This window comes from Mustelus asterias, chromosome 30 (assembly GCF_964213995.1).
Source record: "Mustelus asterias chromosome 30, sMusAst1.hap1.1, whole genome shotgun sequence".
Classification (NCBI taxonomy): Eukaryota; Metazoa; Chordata; class Chondrichthyes; order Carcharhiniformes; family Triakidae; genus Mustelus; species Mustelus asterias.
The window spans coordinates 17,005,239-17,020,864 of NC_135830.1; the positions used below are offsets into that span (position 1 = coordinate 17,005,239).

At 45.5% G+C, this 15,626-nt stretch overlaps 1 protein-coding gene across 1 annotated transcript in view; it reads left to right on the plus strand.

Annotated features, from left to right (window-relative positions):
* Window positions 1–15,195, plus strand: part of LOC144480760 (NACHT, LRR and PYD domains-containing protein 3-like) — a 71,531-nt gene extending 56,336 nt beyond the window's left edge. The window contains exons 8-10 of the mRNA XM_078200336.1: window positions 876–1,046; window positions 4,719–4,886; window positions 13,314–15,195. Of these exons, the coding sequence (XP_078056462.1) occupies window positions 876–1,046; window positions 4,719–4,886; window positions 13,314–13,401 (427 nt within the window). The 3' untranslated portion in view covers window positions 13,402–15,195. The remainder of the gene's footprint in view (window positions 1–875; window positions 1,047–4,718; window positions 4,887–13,313) is intronic.
* The last annotated feature ends 431 nt before the right edge of the window (window positions 15,196–15,626 follow it).

Consider the following 15,626-nt stretch of genomic DNA (forward strand, 5'->3'; position numbering starts at 1 on the left):
GAGAGCATGGGCCGAATGGTCTCCTTCTGCTCTGTAACAATTCTCTGATTCTATCTGAGAGAGATACCAATGGCCCTTTGTGGACACTGGCTAAATAACCTAACCCTGTTGACACTGCAACATCACCAGCTTCCAGTTAAAATCTCGATACATTTCCAACAATTATCTTCACAGAATTATTGCGGAATACCACGAGGCGAAATGTGTCTGCACCGGCTCACCAAGCTAGGATTAGGAATTTGTCTCATTCTACTGCCTTCTCCTCGTATCTTTGCACATTGTTTCATTCGATTGTTCATCGATTGCCCTCTGTGATGCCTCGAATCAGCCCGCCTCCAACACACTTCCAGACTGTACATTCCAGACCCGAACCACTGGCATTGTGAAAAAAGTTTCTCGCACATCATCTTCAACAAAACCACTGAATCCATTCCTGAGCCACTGACCATCCCATGTCCCTCCCTCAGGATAAGGACATGGGAATCCTGTACTTTTCTCTTTTCACCATCATCCTTTTTGTCATTTAAACACTCCGGCACTTCCATTTTGTTCTTTCCTTGTCACCCGTCCATCCCCAGCTCCCTGTCACTTAAAACAATTTAATTCACTGCTCCTCCCAAGTTTTAATTTTAGCGAATTGAACTGGAACTAAATCTGTTTCTCTCTTCACAGATACTGCCTGACCTGCTGCGATTTTCCACATATTTTATTCACATTTCAGACTGATAGCATCAACATAATTTTGCCTTCTGTATCAACTGAAGTTGTGTTTCTTGAATGTCCCGCGCTGTACATTATTATTGTTAATGATCTTATTCTTAAAAACACTGTGGATTTACCCTGATTCCTGTTATTTTTCTCTCTCTGATCTCCAGTCTCCATGATAATGATCTCTCAGATTCTTGTGCCGAGGACCTGGCCTCTGCTCTCAGTACAAACCGCTCACTGATACATCTGTATCTGGGTGGCAATAAACTGGGAGCTTCTGGAGTGAAACTGCTGTCTGTGGCTCTGAGGAATTCAGACTGTAAAATACAGAAACTGGAGTAAGTAGCAGACTGTGAGAGATTGTGTTTATAATAACTGAATGTTCAAAAATATAATTTCACCACTGGTATTTGTATAAAAAACACTGCCCATCACTATTGGCGTCAGTTATGAATAAGGAAAACTGCTTTTCCTCTGACTCCTGTTGCTTCTCTCTCTGATCCCTGAGCAATGGGATGTCAGTCCCACAAATCCTTATGTTGAGGGAGTGGGGGAATAATGTTATGGTTCACCCTCTGAGGTCCTCTCCTCCTCCTCAGATGTTCACAGCTCTCCCAGGACACAGCATCCATTGATCTGTGAAAAGGGGGAGAGTGAATAGATGACAGTAAATGGAGGACAGGACATGGTGGTGGAGTCACTCTGTTAGTAACAGATGTCAGTACAGTAGCGAGAGGTGAACTTAGTTCAAGATGCAGAATCAGTTTGGATAGAGATAAGATTTAACAAAGTTAAAAGTTCTCTTGTGGGAATCATTGATAGGCTCCTAACAACAGTCACAATCTCCGACACAATACACAGGAAAAATAATGGGGCCTTTGTAAAAACATATTGCAATAACCACGGGTGACTTTAATCTTCATATACAAAGAAGAACAAAGAACCGCTCAGCACAGTAACAGGCCCTTCAGCCCACCAAGCCTGTGGCGCCTCCTAACGCTTATTCAGACCCAGAACTTACTGCCAATTTGCGGTTTCTATTCCTCTGTTTGTCTCTTGTTCATGTATCTACCAAGATGCACCTTGGACATTGGAAACGTGCCTGCTTCTGCCACCTCCATTGACAGTGCCTTCCAGGCACCCACCACCCTCTGGGTGAAAACTTACCCCACACACCTCCCTTCAAACTTTGCTCCTCTCACCTTCAACCTGTGCCCTCTTGTAGTTGACCATTCCACCCTGGAGAAAAGTCTCTGATTATCCACCATATTGATGCTTCTCATAATTGTGGACACCTCCATCAGGTCACCCCTCAGCCTCCCTTTTTGTAGTGAAACAATCTGTGTTTATACATCGTCTCCTCATAACCTAACCGTCCTTGACCAGGCAACATTCTGGTAAACCTTCCTTGCACCCTCTCCAAAGCATCCACATCATTCTGGTAGTGTCGCAAACGGAACTGCAAGCAATATTCAAATGTGGCCAACTGAAGTTTCATCCAGCTGTAACATAACTTGACAACTTTTATAATTGATGCTCCGGTCGATGAAGACAAGCATGTTGTCTGCCTTCTTGACCACCTCATCCACCTGTGTTGCCACTTTCAGGGATCTGTAGACTTGTACACACAGATCCCTCTGTAGGTCAATGCTCCTGTGGCTTCTTCCATTTACTGTATAAATCGCTCAGATTGTCAAAAGTTGAATAGAAGATTCGTTCACAGAATGTATTCAAGCAATTTCTTGGAGAAGCACGTTCCAGTGCCAATCACACAACAAGCTGTTTTAGACATGGTGATGTGCAAATGTGTGGCGTTTCCAACAAAAATAGATTCCTTTCATTTGAAAAACAGCAGCAGAAGTGTTCCAACCGTTGCTAATTCAAGGACTGTATTAGATTAAGTGAAGATGTGGCACCGGGGTTGGCACTGCTGCCTCACAGCGTCAGGGACCCGGATTCATTCCAGCTTTGGGCGACTGTGGAGTTTTCACGTTCACCCCGTGTCTGTGTGGGTTTCCTTTGGCTGCGCCTGTTTCTTCCCATAGTCCAAAAAAACTGTGCAGGTTGGGTGCATTGGCCATGCTAAATTGCCAGTTAGTGTCCAAGATGTGTAGTTTAGGTGGATTAGCGGCGTAAATATGTGGGGTTACGGGAAACCGGGCAACTGCAGATCTATTAGTCTGACATTGATGGCATGGAAATCCTATAATAATCTATAATAAAGGAAGTGATAACAGAACACTTCGAAATTAATGGCAGGATTAGACAGGGCCAACATGTATTTATAAAAGGCTGGCACGGTGACACAGTGGTTAACATTGTTGCATTCCAGCCAGGGGCTGCTGCTGGGTTTTTGAGCCAACCTGCAGCAAATGTGGGAGAGAAACAATTTGTGATTGATGAGGATTAAACTCTAATAATCATCTTTATTTATTACTCATTATTGTGCTCAGCAAGTTGTTTCTTTTCATACCTCAGTTTAGTTTTTAATTGAAATTTCTGCTGTGCCAAACTTTATCATTCTGAAATTTACTCATCGGCCCCTTGAGTGAGAAAAACATTGACGTGTGTTTGCCCAGTCCCAGTGAATATGTTGGTCAGCCCTGCTCGAGCCTATGCTGGTGCCAGCCTAACGGACATGTCTCTGACAGTCAATGCTGCTGCCTTTGCATTGTAAGAGTTTTAACAACACCAGGTTAAAGTCCAACAGGTTTATTTGGTAGCAAATACCATTAGCTTTCAGAGCGCTGCTCCTTCGTCAGATGGAGTGGAAATCTGCTCTCAAACAGGACACAGAGACACAAAATCAAGTTACAGAATACTGATTAGAATGCGAATCTCTACAGCCAACCAGGTCTTAAAAAGACAGATAATGTGAGAGAAGGGAGCATTAAGCACAGGTTACAGAGATGTGTATTGTCTCCAGACAGGACAGCCAGTGAGATTCTGCAAATCCTTTGCATTGCCAGTGTCTGGGTGGAGATGTTCTTTCCACAATTTCCCTCTCATCCTTATTCACATATCAGGCTGTGCTGCACTCACCGTGGCAGAACACATCAGAACATTGATCCTTTTCCACTCTATAACCACGTGTCTGAAACCTGCTCACCTCCCAGCAATCTCCATCCAGACTGGCTTGTACCGATGGGATAATCTCCTCCCATCCTGAGGGAACAGGACCTCCCTCTGAGCCTGAGCACCCGGGAGGACCCCCTCCAGGGAGGGGGAGGGGGGCGGGGGGCAAGCCTTGCTCTGCTTTCTGACATTTCAGCCCCTCATTCAATAAGCAGAACTCCCTCGCTGCTCCCTCCAGAGCTGCTGTGTTTGAAAGTCCTGCTGCCTTTGGAGATGGTGCCAGCATTGCCTGAAATGGGACTGCCCCGTGCCCGGGCTGCCTCAGTGGGCACCTCCCCCTGCCTGCCAGCCGTTAATTGTCCGCCTCTGACAATATCACCTTCATAACTCTGCCTATCCTGCCCACACGGACACACCACCCATTTCCAATCCCCATGCTGGGACTTCAGAGCTTCTGGTAAAGTCACAGCATTATCTTCAACCTCGCCACAAACTGCATTCCCAAACCACTGACCATCCCATGTCCCTCCCGAACCACTCCGAGTAAGGACATGGGGATCCTGTGATTATGGTCCTGTCCCATCATCACTTTTATCATTTAATCACTCCTGTAATTCCAGTTTGTCCTTTCTTTGTTTCTTCCCCAGCCACCCACCGCTGTCACTTCAAACCTGTCAATTCACTGCCTGTTCCCAGTTCCAATGGAAGCTCGATCTTTACCCCTGTTTCTCTCTTCACAAACACTTAGCTAACCTGCTGAGCATTTCCAGTTTATTTATATTTCATTTTCAGCATTGAGTATTTCCTCATTCTACAGAAATGCAGGTTGTGTTTTTGGAATGTCTGATACAATACATTATTATTGTTATTAACGGTATTATTTAAAACACTGGGGATTGAGCGTGATTCCTGTTATTTCTCTCTCTGGTCTCCAGTCTGTATGAGAACGCTCTGACAGATTCTTGTGCTGAGGATCTCGCCTCCGCTCTCTGTACAAAACAGTCACTGAGGTTTCTGGACCTGGGATTAAACTCCTTCACAGATCGATCTGTCCCTGCTCTCCGCCGCCTCATACTGACCTGCAGGAGTCTGGAGTGGATCTCGTGAGTGTTTGTGCTAATTTTTAGTGTAACAATTAAAATATAAATGGATTTAAAATATAAATGGGCCTGAACCTTCCAAACAGCAGCAATGGTAAGCAGATTGCCGGTATGTTTTAAAATTCTCCCAACCTGAAACTGCTGAATATTTCTCCCAGGATCTTCGGCACTGCGACCCTGGGAGCTCCATCAGAGCAGACAAGATTCGGGGAAAAGACAGCACACACCCTATTTACAGCACAGTGACCCCGGCGATCTCCATCAGAGCAGAGTGGAGTCGCGGTAGAGCGATCACACCTTATTTACAGCACAGTGACCCCGGGGAGCTCCATAAGTGTTAGTTGATTGTGGGAGTGAATGGGTTGGTGTGTCACTGGATAAATGGTTAGTCAGGGAGCTGAGGAGAGGTTCAAGGATTAGTTCTGGGTGTCGGGAGGGTGGTCGAGTTGTATTGTGTTGGGTTGGAGGGTTAATCAGCAGTTTGGATGGTGGCTGGGAGTTGGTAATGTTGTTGGGTGTCCAGTCCGATGTGGTTGCGTGGTCGGGGGTTGGGATTGGTTTCTAGCTTTGGAGAGTAGTGGGTTGGGGTTTGGTTCTTGAGTAATCAGTTTAAGTCGGAGATATCGTCAAGAATGTATTCAAGAGGCGGCTGCATATAGCACTTGGGGCGAACAGGATCAAAGGTTATGGGGCGAAAGCAGGATTAGGCTTTTGAGTTGGACGATCAGCCATGATTGTGATGAATGGTGGAGTAGGCTTAAAGGGCCAAATGGCCGCCTCCTGCTCCTATCTTCCATGTTTATATGTCAGGTCAGGAGAGGTTGGGACGGATGAGGCCAAGTTGGGAGGTTTAGTCAGATTTGTTCAAGGGCTAGTGGGAGGTAGTCGGGCTGGAGGGGAGGGAGAGATGATTTACGGGAGTGATAGCCTGTCAGGGGGAGATACCAGCAGTAGCCAGGCCTGTGACACCACAGCTGGTTCTGCTGTGGGACAGGGTTGGGCAAAGAGCAAGCCAGCAGGAGTAATAGGGGACTCGCTAGTTAGAGGCACAGACAGGCGTTTCTGTGGCTGCAATCGAGACTCCAGGATGGTGTGTTGCCTCCCTGGTGCCAGGGTCAAGGACGTCTCTGAGCGATTGCAGGACATTCTTAAGGGGGAGGGTGAGCAACCGGAGGTTGTTGTACATATTGGTACCAATGACATAGGTAGGAAAAGGGATGAGGTCCTGAAATGTGAATACAGTGAGTTAGGCAGAAGGCTAACGTGTAGGACCTCGAAGGTAGTAATTTCAGGACTACTATCGGTACCACGTGCTAGTGAGAGTAGGAATAGGAGGATTAGGCAGATGAATGACTGGCTTGAGAGCTGGGGCAGGGATTTAGATTTTTGGATCATTGGGATCTTTTCTGGGGAAGGGCTGATCTGTTCAAGAGGGATGGGTTACATTTGAATTGGAGGGGGACTAACATCCTGGCGGGGAGATTTGCTCGTACCGCTCGGGAGGGTTTAAACTAGTTTGGCAGAGGGGTGGGATCCAAAGCAGTAGGGAGACAGAAGAGAAGTTTGAGGACAGCACTATTACCAACGTATTTTTCTTGGAGCTATCTGTAATCTCCTTACATATTTGCTCCTCAATTTCCCGCCGACTATTTGGGGGCCTATAGTACAATCGTATCAAAGTGATTTCCCCTTTCTTATTTCTCAGTTCTACCCATATAGACTCAGTGGCCGAACCCTCGGATATATCCCCTCTCAGTACGGCCGTGATGCTTTCCCTAATCAAAAGTGCAACTCCCCCTCCTCTCTTACCTCCTGTTCTATCTTTCCTATAGCATCTGTACCCTGGAACATTAAGCTGCCAGTCCTGTCCCTCCCTTAGCCATGTTTCAGAAGTTAAAGAGAGCTCATTAATTAGTAAAGGCAGTGTCAGTAATCCTAGTACCAGACAGATCAGACAGAAGCAAGACAGAGCAAGGGAAGTCCAGATTAAACTGCATTTATTTCAATGCAAGAGGCCTGACGGGCAAGGCAGATGAACTCAGGGCATTGATGGGTACGTGGGACTGGGATATTATAGCAATTACTGAAACATGGCTAAGGGAGGGACAGGACTGGCAGCTTAATGTTCCAGGGTACAGATGCTATAGGAAAGATAGAACAGGAGGTAAGAGAGGAGGGGGAGTTGCACTTTTGATTAGGGAAAGCATCACGGCTGTACTGAGAGGGGATATATCCGAGGGTTCGGCCACTGAGTCTATATGGGTAGAACTGAGAAATAAGAAGGGGGAAATCACTTTGATAGGGTTGTACTATAGGCCCCCAAATAGTCAGCGGGAAACAGAGGAGCAAATATGTAAGGAGATTACAGATAGCTCCAAGAAAAATAGGGCGGTAATAGTCGGCGATTTTAATTTTCCCAACATTGACTGGGACAGGCATAGTATTAGAGGGTTGGATGGAGAGAAATTTGTTGAGTGTATTCAGGAGGAATTTCTCATTCAGTATGTGGATGGCCCAACGAGAGAGGGGGCAAAACTTGACCACCTCTTGGGAAATAAGGAAGGGCAGGTGATAGAAGTGTTTGTGAGGGATCACTTTGGGACCAGTGACCATAATTCTATTAGTTTTAAGATAGCTATGGAGAATGATAGGTCTGTCCCAAAAGTTAATATTCTAAACTGGGACAAGGCCAATTTTGATGGTATCAGGCAGGAACTTTCAAAAGTTAATTGGGGGAGTCTGTGGGAAGGAAGAGGGACGTCTGGTAAGTGGCATGCTTTCAAAAGTGTGTTAACCAGGGTTCAGGGTAAACACATTCCTCTTAGAGTGAAGGGCAAGGCTGGCAGAAGTCGGGAACCCTGGATGACTCGGGATATTGAGGCCCTGGTCAAGAAGAAGAAAGAGGCACATGACGTGCAGCTGGGATTAAGTGAATCTCTTGAAGAGTATAGGGGGTGGAGGAGTAGAGTTAAGAGAGAAATCAGGAGGGCAAAGAGGGGACACGAAATTGTTTTGGCAGATTAGGCAAAGGAGAATCCAAAGAGCTTCTACAAATACATAAAGGGCAAAAGATTAACAAGGGAGAGAGTAGGGCCTCTTACGGATCAACAAGTTAATCTATGTGCGGATCCACAAGAGATGGGTGAGATCCTAAATGAATATTTGTCATCTGTATTTACTGTTGAAAAAAGCATGGATGTTAGGGAACTTGGGGAAATAAATATTGATGTCTTGAGGAGCGTACATATTACAGAGAAGGAGGTGCTGGAAGTCTTAAAGCGCATCAAGGTCGATAAATCTGCGGGACCTGGTGAGGTATATCCCAGGACGTTGTGGGAGGCTAGGGAGGAAATTGCGGGTCCCCTAGCCGAGATATTTGAATCATCGATGGTCATGGGTCAGCTGCCTGAAGATTGGAGAGGGGCAAATGTTGTGCCATTGTTTAAAAAGGGCTGCAGGGAAACTACAGGCCAATGAGCCTCACATCTGTGGTGGGTAAATTGTTGGAAGATATATTGAGGGACAGGGTTTGGTATCTCTGGTTTGTTTCCCGTGCCACGTGATAGTGAGGAGAGAAATAGGGAGAGAGAGCAATTGAACACGTGGCTAGAGGGATGGTGCAGGACGGAGGGATTCCGATACCTGGACAATTGGGGCTCACTCTGGGGTAGGTGGGACCTCTACAAACAGGATGGTCTACACCTGAACCAGAGGGGTACCAATATCCTGGGGGGGAAATTTGCTAATGCTCTTCGGGAGGGTTTAAACTAATTCAGCAGGGGGGTGGGAACCTGAATTGTAGCTCCCGTGTACAGGAGGTTGAGAGTAGTGAGGTCATGGGTAAAAGGTTTCAACATCGCGGGAGTGTACTGGCAGGCAGGAAGGTGGTTTGAAGTGTGTACACTTCAACGCCAGGAGCATCCGGAATAAGGTGGGTGAACTTGTAGCATGGGTTGGTACCTGGGACTTCGATGTTGTGGCTATCTGGCTGACATGGATGGAACAGGGACAGGAATGCTTGTTGCAGGTTCCGGGGTTTAAATTTTTCAGTAAGAGCAGGGAAGGTGGTAAAAGTGGTGGAGGTGTGGCATTGTTAGTCAAGGACAGTATTACGGTGGCAGAAAGGACGTTCGATGAGGACTCGTCTACTGAGGTAGTATGGACTGAGGTTAGAAACAGGAAAGGAGAGGTCACCTGTTGGGAGTTTTCTATAGGCCGCCGAAAAGTTCCAGAGATGTAGAGGAAAGGATTGCAAAGATGATTCTGGATAGGAGCGAAAGTAACAGGGTACTTGTTATGGGGCACTTTAACTTTGCAAATATTGACTAGAGAAGCTATAGTTCGAGTTCTTTAGAGGGGTCAGTTTTTGTCCAATGTGTGCAGGAGGGTTTCCTGACACAGTATGTAGATAGGCCAACAAGAGGCGAGGCCACATTGGATTTGGTACTGGGTAATGAACCAGACCAGGTGTTAGATTTGGAGGTAGGTGAGCACTTTGGTGATAGTGACCACAATTCAGTTACGTTTACTTTAGCGATGGAAAGGGATAGGTATATACCGAAGGGCAAGAGTTATAGCTGGGGGAAAGGAAATTATGATGCGATTAGGAGAGATTTAGGATGCATAGGTTGGGGAAGGAAACTGCAGGGGATGGGCACAATTGAAATGTGGAGCTTGCTCAAGGAACAGCTACTGCGTGTCCTTGATAAGCATGTACCTGTCAGGCAGGGAGGAAGTGGTCAAGCGAGGGAACCGTGGCTTACAAAAGACGTTGAATCTCTTGTGAAGAGGAAGAAGGAGACTTGTATAAAGATGAGATGTGAAGGTTCAGTTACGGCGCTTGAGAGTTACAAGTTAGCCAGGAAGGACCTAAAGAGAGAGTTAAGAAGAGCCAGGAGGGGACATGAGAAGTCTTTGGCAGGTAGGATCAAGGAAAACTCTAAAGCTTTCTCTCGGTATGTCAGCAATAAAAGAATGACTAGGGTAAGATTAGGGCCAGTCAAGGACAGTAGTGGGAAGTTGTGCGTGGAGTCTGAAGAGATAGGAGAGGCGCTAAATGAATATTTTTCGTCAGTATTCACGCAGGAAAAAGACAATGTTGTCGAGGAGAATACTGAGATACAGGCTATTGGACTAGACGGGATTGAGGTTCATAAGGAGGAGGTGTTAGCAATTCTGGAAAGTGTGAAAATAGATAAGTCCCCTGGGCCGGATGGGATTTATCCTAGGATTCTCTGGGAGGCTAGGGAGGAGATTGCAGAGCCTTTGGCTTTGATCTTTATGTCGTCATTGTCTACAGGAATAGTGCCAGAAGACTGGAGGACAGCAAATGTTGTCCCCTTGTTCAAGAAGGAGAGTAGAGACAAACCTGGTAATTATAGACCAGTGAGCCTTACTTCTGTTGTGGGCAAAGTTTTGGAAAGGATTATAAGAGATAGGATTTATAATCATCTAGAAAGGAATAATTTGATTAGGGATAGTCAGCACGGTTTTGTGAAGGGTAGGTCGTGCCTCACAAACCTTATTGAGTTCTTTGAGAAGGTGACCAAAGAGGTGGATGAGGGTAAAGCAGTGGATTTCAGTAAAGCGTTTGATAAGGTTCCCCACGGTCAGCTATTGCAGAAGATCCGGACGCATGGGATTGAGGGTGATTTAGCGATTTGGATCAGGAATTGGCTAAATGTAACAAGACAGAGGGTGGTGGTTGATCGGAAATGTTCATCCTGGAGTTCAGTTACTAGTGGTGTACCGCAAGGATCTGTTTTGGGGCCACTGCTGTTTGTCATTTTTATAAATGCGATGAGGGCGTAGAAGGATGGGTTAGTAAATTTGCGGATGACACTAAAGTCGGTGGAGTTGTGGACAGTGCGGAAGGTTGTTGCAGGTTACAGAGGGACATAGATAAGCTGCAGAGCTGGGCTGAGAGGTGGCAAATGGAGTTCAATGCGGAAAAGTGTGAGGGGATTCACTTTGAAAGGAGTAACAGGATTACAGAGTACTGGGCTAATGGTAAGATACTTGGTAGTGTGGATGAACAGAGAGATCTGGGTGTCCGTGTGCATAGATCCCTGAAAGTTGGCACCCAGGTTGATAGGGTTGTTAAGAAGGCGTACGGTGTGTTAGCTTTTATTGGTAGAGGGATTGAGTTTCGGAGCCAGGAGGTCATGTTGCAACTGTACAAGACTCTGGTGTGGCCGCATTTGGAGTATTGCGTACAGTTGTGGTCGCTGCATTATAGGAAGGACGTGGAAGCATTGGAAAGGGTGCAGAGGAGATTTACCAGGATGTTGCCTGGAATGGTGGGAAGGTCTTATGAGGAAAGGCTGAGGGACTTCAGGCTGTTTTCGTTAGAGAGAAGAAGGTTAAGAGGTGACTTAATAGAGGCATACAAGATGATCAGAGGATTAGATAGGGTGGATAGTGAGAGCCTTTTTCCTCGGATCTTGATAGCTAGCACGACGGGACATAGCTTTAAATTGAGGGGTGAAAGATATAGGACAGATGTTAGAGGTGGGTTCTTCACTCAGAGAGTAGTAAGGGCGTGGAATGCCCTGCCTGCAGCAGTAGTGGACTCGCCAGCATTAAGGGCATTTAAATGGTTTCTGGATAAACATATGGATGACATTGGAATAGTGTAGGTTAGAGGGGCTTTAGATTGGTTTTACTGGTCGGCGCAACATCGAGGGCCGAAGGACCTGTACTGTGCTGTAATGTTCTATGTTCTATCTACAGGCATTTAGAGACGCAAAGACTAATTAGGGACAGTCAGCATGACTTTGTGAGTGGAAAATCATGTCTCACAAATTTAATTGAGTTTTTTGAAGGGGTAACCAAGAAGGTAGATGAGGGCAGTGCAGTTGATGTCTACATGGACTTTAGCAAGGCGTTTGACAAGGTACTGCATGGCAGATTGTTGCATAAAGTTAAATCTCACGGGATCCAGGGTGAGGTATCTAAATGGATACAAAATTGGCTCCTTGACAGAAGCCAGAGGGTGGTTGTAGAGGATTGTTTTTCAAACTGGAGGCCTGTGACCAGCGTTGTGCCTCAGAGATCAGTGCTGGGCCCACTGTTATTTGTCATTTATATTAATGATTTGGATGAGGATATAGGGGGCATGGTTAGTAAGTTTGCAGATGACACCAAAATTGGTGGCATAGTGACAGTGAGGAAGGTTATCTCCAATTGCAGCGGGATCTTGATCAATTGGGCCAGTGGGCTGACGAATGGCAGTTCGAGTTTAATTTAGACAAATGCGAGGTAATGCATTTTGCTAGATTGAACCAGGGCAGGACTTCCTCAGTTAATGCTAGGGCATTGGGGAGAGTTACAGAATAAAAAGATCTCGGGGTACTTGTTCATAGCTCCTTGAAAGTGGAGTCACAGGTGGACAGAGTGGTGAAGAAGGCATTCAGCATGCTTGGTTTCATCGGTCAGAACATTTAATACAGGAGTTGGGATGTCTTGTTAAAGTTGTACAAGACATTGGTAAGGCCACACTTGGAATACTGTGTACAGTTCTGGTCACCCTATTATAGAAAGAATATTCTGAAACTAGAAAGAGTGCAGAAAAGATTTACTAGAATGCTACTGGGACTTGATGGATTGAGTTATAAGGAGAGGCTAATAGATTGGGACTTTTTTCCTTGGAGCGAAGGAGGCTGAGGGGTGACCTGATAGAGGTCTATAAAATAATGAGGGGCTTAGATCAGCGAGATAGTCAATATCTTTTCCCAAAGGTAGGGGAGTCTAAAAGTAGAGGGCATAGGTTTAAGGTGAGAGGGGAGAGATACAAAAGTGTCCAGAGGGGCAATTTTTTCACAGAGAGTGGTGAGTGCCTGGAACAAGCTGCCAGATGTAGTAGTAGAGGCGGGTACAATTTTATCTTGCAAAAAACATTTAGGTAGTTACATGGGTACGTTGGCTACAGAGGGTTATGGGCCAAATGTGGGCAATTGGGATTAGCTTAGGGTTTTAAGAAAAAGGGTGGCATGGACAAGTTGGGCCTGTTTCCATGCTGTAAACCTCTATGACTCTATGAGTGGGTCTAGTCAGATTGTGGGAGGTGGAGTATGGGGATCAGTGGGAAGTGATTGGGGGACTCGGGTGTGCTATTCAGGTATTAGCCCAGGTGGTGAGCTGTCTAACATTACCTGAGTAATAATCCAGGTAAACTTTGTGAATCTGTCCCAAGTATCTGACTCTAACTGCAGCAGGGGAATTCCCCAATAGTAGTTAATACCTCTGGGACAATTCCCAGGTAGATCAGTGCGTCAGGACATCCACAGGATCCCGATGCTCATCTTCGGATGTGTGTCTGGCCTCTGGCGATCCAGAGACCAGAAGATTTGTCCCATTAACTCCAGTCTCCTGTTATTTACCCTGTTGTTCAATCTGTTTATTTCCTGTTTCATCTTTAATCTGTTTCAGGCTGTGGCGAAATCAGTTCAGTCCAAATGGGAAGAGACATCTGGAGTCGCTGCAGGGATCCAGACGGGGACTGAGAGTGACAGTGTGAACATTTCAATCTATAAACATTGCTGCTCCACCGGTTACAGTGAAATCCTGAATTGTGAAGATCTTCGACAGCTCCTTCCAAACCCTTCATTCCTGCCCCTCTCCCTCCCTATTCCATCAGCCCCTCCAGCCTGGCACTGATTTCCCTGCTTACCTGGTTTCCCAGCTGGAAAACTGTTGTAGTTTTAGTCTCCACATTGAAGGAAAGATTGCTGCAAACCATTGTTTAAGCAGCAATGTGTTGTCAGTGTTCTCAGCAACAGAGTCTTCAACCTCCTTTCAAAATGGAGCAGCAGAGATAATTCCCCAGAGAGAGAACAGTGTGTGTGTGATTCTGACAGTACCCAGCAGAGGGCAGATTGGTCAATCTTGTCAGAGTTTCCTCTCTGTCTCTGTGAATGAATTAAAGGCTCCACCAGCCTCTCCTCAAAACCTCTTTCACTATCTGGTGATTAAAGTGACACAATGCCACCATCTGCTGGCGGCTCACAGCTACTGCAGGCGCTGCTCTCCGTGAGCCTCAGACAAGTTCAGTGAGTTCCATGTCTGCATCTGGGAACCGGTTACTGCAGCGTGAATATTGAACAATATTGACAGGGATTGGAGTTTGTAGCAGGAACCCCGGCTGGTGAATTAACCCTTTTATCACCAGACACTGTACATGAACTCTGTTCCCTCATTCCCTATGGGAGATATTGTCTGGAGATTGTAGTTGGGGATGATCTCAGACTGTAATGTGTACATTTGGTGCAGTTATCAGACACTAATCCCATTCAGAATGGGAGTGGGTAAACTCTGCTGCACTCTGTAATTCCTGTTTCCAAGATAATACATCTGCACATATTTCCAGACACACAGGCACAAACTGACACCCACACACTCACAAACGCAGACAATTGTACACTCTTATCCACGTACTGACACAGAGAGAAACACAGAATCTCTCTTAAATACTCTCAACACGCAGCCATAAACCCACAGAAACGCACATCACAAACCACTATCAAGCAACAAACCCATGCATTGCAGAGGTTAATGAAATCGCAGCGCTCTGTAACCAAATAACATTTAAGTTGGGCAACAAGTGATAACATTTCCTCTGAAACCGACATCCCTAGAACGAAAGCAACACAGGAACACTGGAGCAGCATTGCACAGGATCGGAGCCTCGGAAATGCAGTTTCCTCTTTCCTTGTTCCTTATATCTCACTGAGCAGATGCAGAGCGAGAGCATAGAAAGCTAGAATTCACAATTTCACTCTGTTCCTGCACACTCACCTCAGCTCTATTTAATTTCTGAATGTATGATTTATTTTGGATTATCCCAAAGATCTCAGGACAGATGCATGATGTCAGATATTACCATTATTTATCAAACTGTTTATTTTACCATGACAGATATTACCTGGTGTTTGTCAGATTGTTGCTTTTCATCCATCTACAGTTGCAGATGCCGGCGCTGAAAAGTGGGTAGATATTCTATACCATTAAAAGCATCACATTGAATCAGGGAAATTCTTCAAAGACTATGAATTAATCACTTTCAAATTAGTATCATTTCGTCAGAACAATCTCCTCGCATTATCTGTTATTTCAATGTAAATTAATGTAAACTAACTTTTCTGGTCTGTGCTAGTTTTAACTGAATACTGCTCAGTATGTGACATGATCTGTGTTATTGAGTCTTGGAAGAGAAAGGCTTAATGCTGCTGCTCTGTAATTGTAATGAATGTTCCTAATTTTATCATCTGTATAACTAGTTGTTTACAATTAAATACATACTGGTTATTTAGTTAAATGCTAATTGTGAATCATTGGAATGCTGAAACTAATACGTACACAAGCTAATAAAGAGCGGGGGACTAGTGTAAATACTGTAGCTAACAGTGAGCGTGAAACTGAAAAGACCATAAGATACAGGAGCAGAATTCAGCTATTCTGCTCATCGAGTCTCCTCCACCATTTAATCACGGCTGATAAGTTTCCAACCCCATTCTCCCGCCTTCCCCCCATAACATTTGATCCCCTTACCAATCAAGAACATATCTATCTCTGTCTTAAATACACTCAATGAGAGAGTGAGTGAGCAGAAAGAGTGAGGGGGAGAGTAGGTGAAGAGCGAGTGAGGTTGAGGGCAGATGGTGTGAGGGGAGAGCGTGATGAGAGGTCGAATGAGGGGGAGAATAGGTGAAAAGTGAGGGAGAGAATGGGGGAGGGAGAGTGAGG